General features: G+C 42.0%; 1 protein-coding gene across 1 annotated transcript; it reads right to left on the reverse strand.

The window, feature by feature from the left end:
* Nucleotides 1-557: 557 nt before the first annotated feature.
* On the reverse strand, nucleotides 558-1721 carry LOC118785524 (gap junction alpha-8 protein-like). Its single transcript, XM_036540239.1, has one exon. It carries the CDS (start codon nucleotides 1719-1721, stop codon nucleotides 558-560), a length of 1164 nt encoding a protein of 387 aa, XP_036396132.1.
* Nucleotides 1722-13580: the final 11859 nt, after the last annotated feature.

The raw sequence follows: 13580 nt of genomic DNA on the forward strand, positions 1-13580 counted from the left end.
GGGTCACTTAAATCAGGTAAACTGGTTGTAAATCAGTGAATATCTGAGGTTAAACAAGTATATGTGTAATATATACACACATTATTGTTACTCTGGTTGGTTAAAGCAGGCCCCTGCTGGTAAAACAGTGCTTAACACACATTACACTTTTTGAACAGCTAATCCAAAATATGTAAACGTCAACTATCGCTGATATTGCTAAAATGGTAAAAAATGGATTTTTAAAAACAGCACATTGCTTTTTGTAAAATAAACTCTTTTTTTCTCTATCTGTACTGAAACAGTCGCCAACTTTGCTGTGATCTGTTCTTTGTTTTTGGTTTTAAATTCACTTAGTAAGGACATTATCAAAAATGCTACTGCATGTAATAAAAGTCTATGTTGGTTTCAGTGTATCCAGCTTTCTTACAATTGCACAGACATTGTTTTAGTATCTCATTTAACATTCAAAGTTACTAGGTGTTGTTAAATTTTTGTCCCAGTTAATTAAGGCTCTGTGCTCTCTAGAAGGACTATTGGCTTTTCCCTTGCACTGCTTTCTGTTGCTTCACTTTGGCTCATACTGTCAAATCATCTGACCTGGCCCTGCTGCTGGCTTTGCTCAAACTGCTGAGCGGTCTGGTGTCTTCTATCGTCTCCGTGGCCTCCGTCTCGGCTGGAGGTTCATCTTCCTCATCCTCCTCCTCCTCTTCCTCCTCCTGCTGAACCCTCTCTGGCTCAGTGGTCTGAACGTAGGAGGGCAGAGTCTCATCGTACACCTTGGAGATGTCTTCGAGGGGTCCCGCCTCACCTGCCTTCTCCTCAAATGTCTCGAAGGGTGTGGAGAGCCTGCCAGCCTCCATGCCCACCTCTGTTAGGGGGAAGAAGTGGGACACGGGCTTGTCCTCCTCCAGCAGTTTGTAGCCCTTGGCTTTCTGGATGGAGGAGATGGCCATGGAGGGCAGGCCCTTCTCCGGGGCTGGCCCTTCCCCTTGCTGCTGGGGAGGCTTCCGGAAGACAAAGTGGATCTTCTTCAGGCCCAAGTGGCTGATCTCCACGAAGTTGAGGAAGAGGGAGACGCAGGCCACGGCCAGCATGAAGATGATGAAGACGGTCTTCTCGGTGGGGCGTGAGACGAAGCAGTCGACGGTGTTGGGGCAGGGCCAGCGGCTGCACTTGTACAGGGGCAGAATGCGGAAGCCGTAGAGGAAGTACTGGCCCACCACGAAGCCCACCTCGAAGAGGGTCTTGAAGATGATGTGGCAGATGTAGGTCCTCAGCAGGGTGCCCTCCAGCCGGAACTTCTTGCTGCCCTTGGTGCTGGTCTCCTTGGTGGTCCTGACGCTGCCCTGGTCGGGTGCCAGCGGCAGCCTCTCCTCGTTCATCTCCTGCTGCCGGGTCATCTCGGCCTCCTCCCTCTCCTTGCGCTTCTCCTCCATGTGAACGTGGTGCACAGCGTGGCCCACGTACACCAGCGAGGGAGTGGAGACGAAGATGATCTGGAGCACCCAGAGTCTGATGTGGGAGATGGGGAAAGCCTCGTCGTAGCAGACGTTCTCGCAACCCGGCTGCTGGGTGTTGCAAACATAATCCGACTGCTCGTCTCCCCAGACGAACTCGGCGGCCGTGCCCAAGATTAAAATCCTAAAGATGAAGAGCACTGTCAGCCACACCCTTCCTATAACCGTCGAGTGTTCATTTACTTCTTCTAAAATGTTTCCCAAGAAGCTCCAGTCACCCATGGTCCACGATTAGCACTGCAAGGCAGGAGAGAACAGGATGTTATAAACCAGGCAACCAGTAAATCCAAAAATCCCTGCACTGTGTCGTATCGTATCAGTTTCATTTTTTTGTAAATGCATTACTCTGCTGTAGGTGCAAGTGAGACCCATTACAACAAATTAAAATGGAAACCGTAACAGTTTGTGCATTCAAGCTAACAAAGTCTTGTTCTGCTGTAGATGCATGTGGCATTGCTGGGATCTACTCACTGAAAATAGTAATCAGAACAATCACCCTGTGGCTGCTTGCCTCTCCCTTTGCCCTTTAAGCAAAACCAACATTACCGCCACAACAGTACGTGCAAAATGGTCTCCAGAAGCAGTTTTAAAGCACAATTTAGCAACCAAAAAACAAACACTGTCAATGGAAAAAATTCTGGTTCAAAAACAAATCTCAAACAGTGATATAGTTTAATGCCATCAAATGGGCAACTTGCCACAGCAAAAGCTCCAGTGCAGTTATGTTCCCTTCTCCTGGCACCCTGCGGTGTAAAGTGAACTTTTTTCTCTGTCTTTCCCACCTAAAGCCCTGTCCTTGTCGCACCACTGAGCAGATGTGAATGAATTTGGTCTGATGGTTGGTTTTTAGTTTGCTGCAATATTTAAGCTGGGAGCCAGACAGCCTTTATTCAGAGGGCGACGTGTGGTGACGCAGAAGACAATAGGATCAACAAACACGAACGGGAATGTATGGGACTCTGCTGTTGGGAGTGACACCGAAAGGTATACTGTAAACCTAAGCGTGTACTTAAAATGCTTTTTCATTCCTGCTGGAGGAAAAAAATAATGTCTTCTGTATCTACAATATTGCTTTGTGAAAATAAAATACTGGGATCGACATTTCGCTTTGGGAAAGTTCATAACATAGTGCTTTTTTTCCCCCCGTTTACCAGAAGTTGAACAGTTTATATGTGATCATATCGTGATCTGCTCTCATTTAGGGCTGAAGATTTTTGTAGGGTCCTGCTCTTGCTTATTAGTGTAACTGGGTTTGGTTTTTACATGCACTTATGCATTTTGAACAGATTTTATCGACAGTTGTCTTAGAGACTTGTGTTGTTTTTCATATCTTTATGCGTTCTGGATTTAAGCTTGTGTTTTTATTTTTGCATTGGTTGTACTTTTGTAATTGTTATGGCATAGAAATTGTAGACTGTGTTTTGTTATTATAATGCATTTCTTGTTAACACTTCACACTTTGTGATTGTAACTTGTACATGGCCACTCAAAAGCATGATGTTTTCTCTTCATCAGAACTGTTGTGAGTTTAATGTAATATTTATCTCTGACCAAAATTACAAGGGAATACAAACTGTGACATCATCAACAGGTGCCAGAAGTTCAACCACAGCACCTGCAAATGCAGGGAAGTGTGCCTATTATATCATTACCTTTCATTCTTTCTCACTTTGAACTGTCATTAATATAAAAAGGCAATAACAAGGCCTTGACAGTGGCAGAACAAAAATAATTTTGTATGCATTCAGAGTACAAAAGAAAAACAGAAAACAAAATGTGCCAAGCACAGAGGGTAATGTGAAGTACACCTGTCAAATATACTGAATGTGCGGTGTAAGAATATAAATAAATTGCATTATCGTAACAATCAAATCAGTGATCTAATTGTGCTTTTTTCCTGTATTTATCATGAATGTGATGAGGTTTGCTGTAGAATAACAAACCTTAACAAAAAGCGTTAACACGTGAAGCTTCAGGCAAATGGAGAGCATTTGTTCACTGCCCTGTTTGTGCACAGAGGAACACTGTGGGTCCGGCTGAAGTAGGTCAAACACATGTGTCCCTAGTCCAGCCTCCACATCCCCTCCTCTTCCAGGAGCCATCTGATTGGCCAGTGAAAGAGGATAGCAGGTAGAACGTAACATTGCTGGTAACTTAATATCACTCTCTTTTTTTCGCCAACATGTTGATTACATGTGTTGTACAACAAGTCAAATATTTCTTGCAACTTCCATAAATGTGTTTTTTTTAATGACTTTATTCCACTGCAGTGTTTCTGGAGGACTGGACTGTGGACCTGAGGGCTGTGGACTTGAATCTAGGTCAGACAATGCATTTTGCAGGACATCAGTCAGTCACAGGGCCATTGCATCAGTCAAACATAATTACACTGCAGCTTTTCCAATCTGGAATCAAAGACCAGGAGCTATGGACCAGCAACAATAGAGAGGAACTTTAGGATGCAACCAGTGGAGCCCTGGTGTTTTTCCACTGAGAGATTCTGAGAGAATCGTGCTGTAATAATCACTTGGTCATGCTAGAGTTAGCTAAAAGTTTGCATTTTGCTTATTTATGCTTGGTGGTGTGCACAACGTCTTCTTACCACATTCTGAATTCACTAAAATGCTATAGGTTGTAAAAAAAAAATGACTGCATATCTGTTTCATGATTCTGTTAAATAAAAACAAAGCAAAAGGCATTACAGAATTAAATTGTCTGAATTATAAGCCCTGCTGTCTTTTCCTGGTTTAGGTTTAAGAGCGAGGTCAAATGCTCTAAGCTAATGCTCTAAGAGAAATATCGTGAGAGCAAAGCAGAGGAAGTCTGTGTGTTATGTTTTGGTTTCAGGTGCACAATTTCTCAGAAACACAAAACATAACACAGCTCTGGCTTGGCACACACCTATATTTGTCATTATTTATACAGCTGACAATTTACATGATAGCATTTCATACAGCTGTGGTGTTACCAAAAAGCGGCAGTGATTCAGTCAAAATCCAAACTACAAAGAAGCACTAGCTAAAGCAATAAATCTTTTCAGTTTGACTAAGAGACAAAAGCGGGTCATGACAAAGCATTATCTTAAAAATGGCAAACAGTTTAAGATGATTCTAAAATCAGCATAGAGTAGCCGAAGAGATTTGCCTTGGTCAATGCTCCACCAGCAGCATTACCACAGATTCCACCCCACGTTCCTCTGGTAGAAAAAAAATTTGAAAAGAACGGAAGGCTTGGCTTAATTCAAGGTTGTGTTTAAACTATCTGAAGTGCCTAGTACATGTAATGTGGTGTCGGAGAGAGATATTCTGTACAGAAACCAAGACTTCCACTGGCTTTGTGGTTCCTCTGGCGTGAGAAACAGCAGGAACAGCAGATTTACAAGCTTGTATCCGGCTTCCCCCGAGAGAGAACAAAGATGTAAAAATGCCACTTTGACAAATTAAAAAAAAAAAAAAAACGTTATAAGGCAGATTTAAACAAATTACTTCCATAGGTTTCATTGTTTAGCAGGAGTATATTGTGAAACAGTTGATAAAAATGAAATGGTCCTCCATCCACACACTTGTACATGCTCCTACACACACACTTTTGCAAATATATTCACACATCTCAGATGCAAACAAACGTAATCACTGGAATACATACAGGAAGGCTAGCAGAGTGTTATGTAATTGTGAAATGCTTGAACTACTCCAGAGATTACAGTGACATGTTAACGAGTTTACAATGTTTGAATTCAAACAATAAAAGAGTGACATGCTTCTGCGATGAGAAATAGTCTCCATGACACAACAACCTGTGAAATACCTTGTTCTCCCATAATTATATGCAGTAAAATATTATATTTGTTAGATATGGATTGGATGTCATATTATATGAATTAAAATAGCATCTATATTTCCACTTAGTAATCAATTATGATAATTCAGGAGTTTTTGAAAGAAAAAAAAAACGTTTTTACTGGTTTGGCCATTTTTGGCTTGCACTGTGAAAGTGATCACTAAGATCACACATGACAAGTCAGGCATTATAAGACTGTAAATTCTATTATACTTTTTTTTTCATCATTTTGCCATGATTGGACATTGCAATGCTGAACAGCACAGGAATTCTACCTGCAGTCAAAGTACATTGGAGATGATGGTCATCCTGTTGCACAGTTAATAAGAATGATGATCAGTGTCAATGATCAGTGACTGATGATACTTTATAATATATGAATGGTACTTCTAATCTCAAATCACTTTCAAGAGGTAAATAGCCTCATTCCAAAGACCACTGACATGTGGGTCCAGTCTTGCCCATGCAACCCAGGCATTATATGCCAGGACAGTCACAATGTGTCATTTCAGAGGATTCATTGTGCCAGTTAAACTGCCAATGTACTGTAGGTGCACCTCTAGCTTGCATTGGCATCGGACAGAACACAGCTGGCCAAGGGAACACTTAGACGTGGGAACACTGACAGGAGCTTATTTGAAGAAAGGAATTGTTTGGCTATTGCCTAAACTGTTGTTATATTGTTTTCCAAGGAAACTCTTTCTGCAAGGATTTTACAGAGGAAACGTTGTAGTCAATGGTTAATGTTTTAAGCAACATTGGACAGAAAGTTTACTAAATGCTATACAACTCAGTTCCTCTGTACAATATCTTTCCCAAGCCCCTTGAATGGCTTTGGCTATACAAAAGGGATTCATCAAGATATCATATGCTGTATTGTTAATATTTTTCACTCCAAGAGTAAAAATAAAAAAAGTGTAAGACATATGTTTTATGAGTTTCTGTTAAAGTGAAATACGTCTGTGGCATACTGAGTAAACATAATTTTATTGCTATAAATATTATGCTTTATATTTATGTTGTTTTTATATTTTTAAGGAGAGGATATTTGTAATGTTTTATTACATTTTTTTTTTAACATTTTACAACAGTGTTGTTCAAAAGAGAGAGTTTTACAATGTTCTCAGACTGACCTTCATGTGGATGTGGAAGTATTTAACGAAAAGAATTACATTCAGTTGCTCCACTAAACAAAGCAGTTTTTGAATTTGTACAGTAAGAGCAGGTAAACAAATTTTTTACATGAGATGCAGTTGTTATGAAAGACCGTCATCACCTATCATTGAAACCAAAATCTTCATGACTGCTCACAGTCCTTCAGTAAATGGGTTCTGACACCTATGAATGATAAATTGGCCTGGCCTACATATTTATAATGGGTAATGTGGACTGAGAGTGAAATTGAAGTGCTGTATTTGCAGGTATGAGGTTTAAGGCCGTCTGCTGTTCATCTTGTGTTCTTGGTTCAGTTTGCCCTCTGTGTTGCTGTGTTGCTATGTGCTCTCTGGCCTTAAACTAAGGACTCAAAGCCGAAACTCTGACTATGCGCTGAAACCTAAACCTAAGTCGGGTGTGTCCACAGGGTCCAAACTAGCATTCCAGCAGCTCCTCTCTGTTGATTCTAGTCAGTCCACTGGCATTCTTCTTTAAACCAATCACAGTCAACCTCCCAGATGACATCATGTTCTCTCATTTCTCACTGGTGGAATTGCAGTGACGAGAGTGATTGGTTGGGTGAGTGGGGTTGGGGGGTTTGGGGGGAGGGGGGGGGGGTTTGGGGCGGTAAAAGGTGAGCTCCACATTTGTTGTGTGTGGGAATGAGCTTTATCAGATTGACATCTCCCTGCCCATAATCATTGTGTGTCACTCTCTACCACATGTCAGTGCATCACATGAAGTGACCCTATGATTCCCATCCCATGCATAAACTGCCCTCACAAGCTTATAACACTGAGTGTATGAGCACAACTATGCTCCTCATACTTTTATCAGGGGTTTGAAGGGTCATTCTTAAGCCAATTCATTTCACATCTCAAGCCCACCAAACAGAATATGGTCCTTTCAAGGTTAATTGATCAGTGCCATATCCCAATAAACAGAGATGTAACCCCCCAATGTCTTTTGCATTAGATTTTTGCAAAAAAGGGGTTTTGTAAAAAAAAAAAAAAAGAAAACTATTTTAGCTGAACAAAATGTGTCATGCAAAAACCGCTGATTTTTTCAGTTTCTGAAGTGAGTATGAGCACTGCAATTAAGGAGTGTTTTAGCGTCAGTCATGTTGACTGAGATTGTGGATACATTTACAGGTTCTTGACATGTGGGATGACATGGAGGAAAAAAATACTACTCACTACCACTTTCATGGAGCTGCAACTCCATGTAACTTGCTGCACAGCAATCATTCCTCTATTTTAAACTGCATGCCCACATTTTACTGGTTCCCACATTCATTACAGACAGCTCCCAAGAAAAGTGATGCAAAAAAATAAATGTGCGCTAAGTTTCAAAATGGACAATACCAATGACTCTGGCGCCTCCCTTTAAAAGCTCCACTTGTTGATATAGCAGGCGGTGCTGGGCTAAGCCACGAGTGGGACTGTGAATGGCGCTGGGATTTCACACAAAGACATGATGTCATGATAGAGCGCGCTGACCCTATTGAGCCTGGGCGATGAGGCGTGAGGCCAGATTGTGCCAATGAAGCAGGCCTTGACCCACCGCTAATCAGAGCACCATCCCAGAACAAAGTTATCTTACGCCGATCTGCCTACATGTGCTCGCACCACACGTTTCCTGCTCCTGGGGTGATTTAGCTGACGACCAAAAAAAAAAAAAATACAGAATAGACCATAAAAATGTAGGAACTTTAGGAAATGAAGGGGGAAATATGAGCAGAGTTTTCCCGTATGAGTCCTCATGCACGCATTTGGTTAAAGAAGAACGGGCATAGGGGGCTGAGGGGTGTGATCTTTGGCACAACAATCACCCTATTGCAGCGAATAGAGTTGGCTGATACCCCTATGGACTTTAAAGCATATAAACTATTACATCTGCAGCTGCCACACAGCACCATTGATCACCATGTCACATTACATTATATTACATCACTGTTATTTAGCAGATGCTCTTAATCAGAGTGACTTACATGGGTTACAATTTTTACATGTTACTCATTTATACAGCCAGACATTTACTGAGGCAATTCTGGGTTAAGTACCTTGCCCAAGGGCATCAGCAGTGTTCCAGCAGGGAATCAAACTGGCAACCTTTTGGTTATGAGCTCTGCTCCTTACTACTATGCTACACTGCCACTACCAACAGTAAAACTTCAAACTGTAACTATAAAAAGTTTGTATTGACTTCTGAATAAATTAAGGCAAAAAAAACAGCTACAGCCTGGATGTGTATTTAATGCAAGCAAACTATAAAATGTGCTAATTTAGTTAATCCTTTTTTTCAATCATTATAAATCACGACTGGTAAATTTAACATTCATTTTCAATGCAAAATATTTATGGTAATGGCTACACTCAAAGTTGGCCATGACATTCACAACTGTGAAATTAAACTTTCAAATACATTTGATTTAATTCCTAGTTTAGGGAAAGTTCATACATACTGTATATCTGCTTTGAGTTTTCCAGAAGTTAATGTTAATAGTTTAAATTAGTTTACCATCAACTGCCATAAAATTAATGAGCTGCCTTTTGTCATTATTAGCTGTAGGTTTCATTGAAAACTCCCCACATTACTGTATATATTACACATTATGTCACACCAATTTCCTCCATCTCCTTCTCATTTGAGTAATCCCAATTAATCCCTACTTTGGCATCACCCTTTTGATAGTTTATGGGGTTTTTCTCTACACTCTGTTCTTTGTGCATGTCAGAGATACCACTTACAATGAGGAGGATTTTCTCAGTTCAGTCAGCTTCCATTTGTGTGGGCTCTGAGAGAGGAAAGGGGGCAAATGGTATTTGATGCCTCGCAGCAGAGAGCGATGTTGCACTGAAGGCTGAATGCCACCAGTGAAGATGGAGGAGCAGTGTAAAAATAAAGCAAAAAGCATAGCCACCATCCTAAGCTGTCGTATCATACTTGCGGACAGTCTGATAGCACATGACTGTGCTATTTGCAAGAATGCGTGATTCTCACACAATCAGCTACAGAGGCCATTCAAACTGGGTCATTCACTGACTGCTTTAGAGATGTACATCAGATGTTAACACTGATTTGCCAAGGGGCTCTTTGGTCCCATGATAAGGAGCTGCATGAATACTTTTAAACCAAAGCACTAATCAGCTTTGATTATTTTAAAGTACCCCAGGCAGAGTAGATTGAAAAATATTTAGAGGATGTAACATGAGAGACGCCTGGGAACTTTAACATGGACTAGCGAGCTGTTTCTAAACAGGGTGTATAAATGTGTGAGTGTGTGTGTGTGTGTGTGTGCATGTTATTCCACCAGGGAGCTGGTTTAGCATGGTGGATTGAATATAATGGTGGTAATATGAACAGCGGTACAGGTTGGGGGTTGAGGCACAGGACTCTAAAGCTGAGGACCACAGGTGATCATTTTGGCTGCAGCTCTGCTGTTCTGCTAACTGTTTGCTGAGCACCAAAATGAGTTTAATTATTCAAGACTATCAGAGATGGGTTTCTAGTGCTTTCTGTTTCTCTGTCCAGTCAGAAAAATGTTTGCATATGTCAGGCTCAAAGCATGCTGTCTCTCCTGCATTAAACTCTACCTGTCAATGCCAATGTTTAGTGACAAGTCCTAAAATGCCTTTTCACACCTTGTATTAACAAAGGAACAAGGAAAAAAAAAGTGCAATGCGTTTAGCCTGTGACCTGTGAAATCTGTTTCTAAGGTTAGGCAATGTACGCAGGTGGCTGTCCCACCTCAACAATAAAAGTGGTAAGAAAAACAGTTCGGAGGATGGGAGCTCTCACACATCCTGGTTGGCATTGTGCTGAGGAGACCGGGGCTGTTGACTTTGGATGGCTGAGAGCAGCTCGGTCTGCTGTGCTCTCCCCTCACTGGTACGGACCTGGAAGAGCAAAAGGAAGAGAATGCAGAGCAGCACCAACCACACCCCAACTCTCCTTTCTCTGTCTCTCTCTCTCCATCTCTCTCTTTCTCTCTCTGTCTCTCTTTCTTTCTATCTATCAATACATTTCAGGCAAGACTTGCCAGCCATGGGTAAGATTATCCCACCCCCCTTGCACTGCGCATGGGGCTCAGATATTTGGGATATCTGGATTGTTGCATTATTTGGCAGCACTACCTGCATTTGTGTTTTGGGCTTCCCTTCCCATGTCCAGCCACAATGCCCAGGCAAGGCCTGTTTGTTTGGAGAAAAAGGTTCCTGTTTTAAGACGGCGGTATTTTGGCTTCTTAAGTGCTCAAATATTTTTCTAATCACCTTTTATTTCAATATTTCCCTGGGACACACTCCAGTCAGTGGTCTGATGTGAAGATTGCTTCTGCAGCTCATGTGAATGTCAATTTTCCCATAGAAAAAAAACGTGCAATTTAAATCGCAGGAAAGGTGACAGGCTTACTCAGCACATGTTTGTTTTCTTTTCCTGAAATTAAAAATTGAATCGGTGAAATGATGATGATGTCGATGTCGCCATGGAATGTCTAAAACACTCCTAACAATGGCTTCCACATCGCTTCACTCTCTCTATTACACTCAATGGGTGTGAGTTTCCTTCCAGTTTTAACTCCATGACAAATCCATCCAGCTTCATTCAACAGCGGATTAGTGTGTGACAATGTGCACTTGCAAATAAATCACTTAATAGGTTGCAAATGTATTACTTCAAGTAAATAAAGTATGGCTTTGTTTTGGCTATTAACTCTGTGAAGCTGATAACATGGACAAGTGCTTGGATTAATATAGATATTATAGATAAGTGCTTGGATTCATTTCACATCCATTTCTGTGAGCAGCATCTTTATGGTTCCCATCAGCTGTGTGATCCTTAAGCAGAGGCTGACTAGGTGAGTGAGTCACAGCGGAGGCAGCTTCCCTATGGCCACTTACATAAAACCAGGACAAGCACGAAGCCTGAGGCCTGTCTGAAACCCAGTGCTGGTGTCAGTTCACAAGCCCTGTTCCAGGAAGGCCAACAGTAAATCACACAACCCTGCAGGACCCGGGGGGGGGGGGGAGTGACAGAGGGAGAGAGAGAGGGCTGGAGAGAGATTGTTCCCTCCAATCGGACAGGAAGGGGAAATAGGACTTCCTTTTTTGTACATTAGGGTGAAGGAGCCGTTGGTCCCATGGAAACACAATAGAGAGGAGGAAGAGCGGGGCTGAGACGAGGCAGGCGGCGTTGGAGACAGGGAGAGACAGAGGGGAAGACTGGGGAGGGGAGGGACGCACTTTGCCCAAGGGGGGTTTAAGAGCACAACCCCTCCAGCTCATCTAGAACCCCATTCCAAATATGATTTCACCTCGCCACGTTCCCTCTTCCAGCGGCCGCGACACAATGTTATCAGCGGATATCAGCACAATGCCCGTCCTTGTGCTGTTCTCACAAACATTCGCCGCTCGCAGAGGGCCCCTCTGAACTCTCCTTTCTGTGGGACGTTAAAAGGGTCGGGACTGTGTCAGGTGTGTGCCAAAGGGCCTGGCCCAGTCAATGGGCACACACCCACACACCCACATACACGCATACACACACAGACAATGAAAAGTGGCTTGTCTTGAGTGAGTTGTGGCCTTAAGGTTCTGGGTCTGTATCCCTTAAACTCTGATTGTAAGCATTTTAAGTTATAGTTGAGATATTACAGGGTGGGTGGAAGGAACAGAGAGGTTATCTGGCCTGTTCGGGCCTGGGTGTGTTCAGACAGGTACAGCCTGTTTTCATTGTGTGAAGCACTTAACTATCTATATGAATAACACTGAAAGGGAAAGAGAAGCATGCTATTGTTTTTGTCTCAAATGCATTTTAATTATTATTTTTTTGATAATCAGCAGGCAGAGAGCCATCAGTCAAGAGTACACCCACAGAATTCTTCTGTATGATTTTATGCCTCACTGCTTGCACATTTCAAACAGGACTACGTTTCACGTAGCTTTCAAACGCAGCATATCTGATGCTACCAGATGATGGAAATCAAACTTAATTCATTTTTAAATGTTTAATTTCCTGATTAAAAAGCAAAGCAAACATCTTTTCATGGGGGGAGTGGGGAAATACTTCCTTTGATAAGCACCATCGTTTTTCCATCCTCCCATGCGGTCATCAGAAATACAAATGTTTCACCGTGTTCAGTGGTTAATATCAGCATTGTGCCTCAGATTTAAAAAACATTGCATCCCTTTCCGGGTGTATAAAGAAAGGCCAAACTTCAACAGAACCTCAGCCTGTAACAACATACAGTTGCACAAAATGACCTAAGTTACAAAGACGTGAATTCAATACCTTGGCATTGGCAATTTTTTTCTGATGGGAAAAGGATGACTGGAACAATACAAAAGAATGCGTTGCACCTCTCAGCCTAAACCCAAACAGCGAGGTAAGCATCAGAACCAGCCACCACAGTTTCTGCTTTCCCAACATTTCCACAACATATACGCGACATTGCAAGCACATTGCGTGCTAGTTACAGCAGTTTACTCTCAGAGGTGCCATGGTGTAGGTCACCCTGCTACAAGGAGCAGAATCTGCAGTGGCAAGGATCTGGTGGGGTGCTGCACACAAAGTCTGAACTGATGTCATGTCCATAACAGTGGAGCCTCAACAAGGACAGGCTGGATGCAGATCTGTATGGTCCTCAGTCAGGAGAGTATGACACAACAAAACACATGTGAGTGCTTGTACTCATCCTTAGTACTAATGGAAGTCACAAAGAGTCAGGCACACACACATAGACTTATTTTGTACCAAAATGCACTACTTCTCTACCCTACTAATAATGTTACTATACAGAACTATACTACTTATCAGGTCATCTGTAGTTATTAGGATGTTCAGGGCAGCAGCATGTTTAAGTGATTTACAGCTGAGAATGTCCCCTTATTAGTTGCTCTATTAAAATGCATTTAGAAAGGTAGGACATGCCAAATTTAAGTAACTTCCATCTTTACATGAGAGTGGAAATGTAAATTTACATGTAAGGCTGTGCCATAAGGAACACTTTGTGTGGGATTTGAACACTTTCTCTCAGTTTCATTTTCAAATAATTCACAAATTCCAGGTAGCTTATCACAATACAAAATC

This window comes from Megalops cyprinoides, chromosome 11, assembly GCF_013368585.1.
Source record: "Megalops cyprinoides isolate fMegCyp1 chromosome 11, fMegCyp1.pri, whole genome shotgun sequence".
Lineage (NCBI taxonomy): Eukaryota > Metazoa > Chordata > Actinopteri > Elopiformes > Megalopidae > Megalops > Megalops cyprinoides.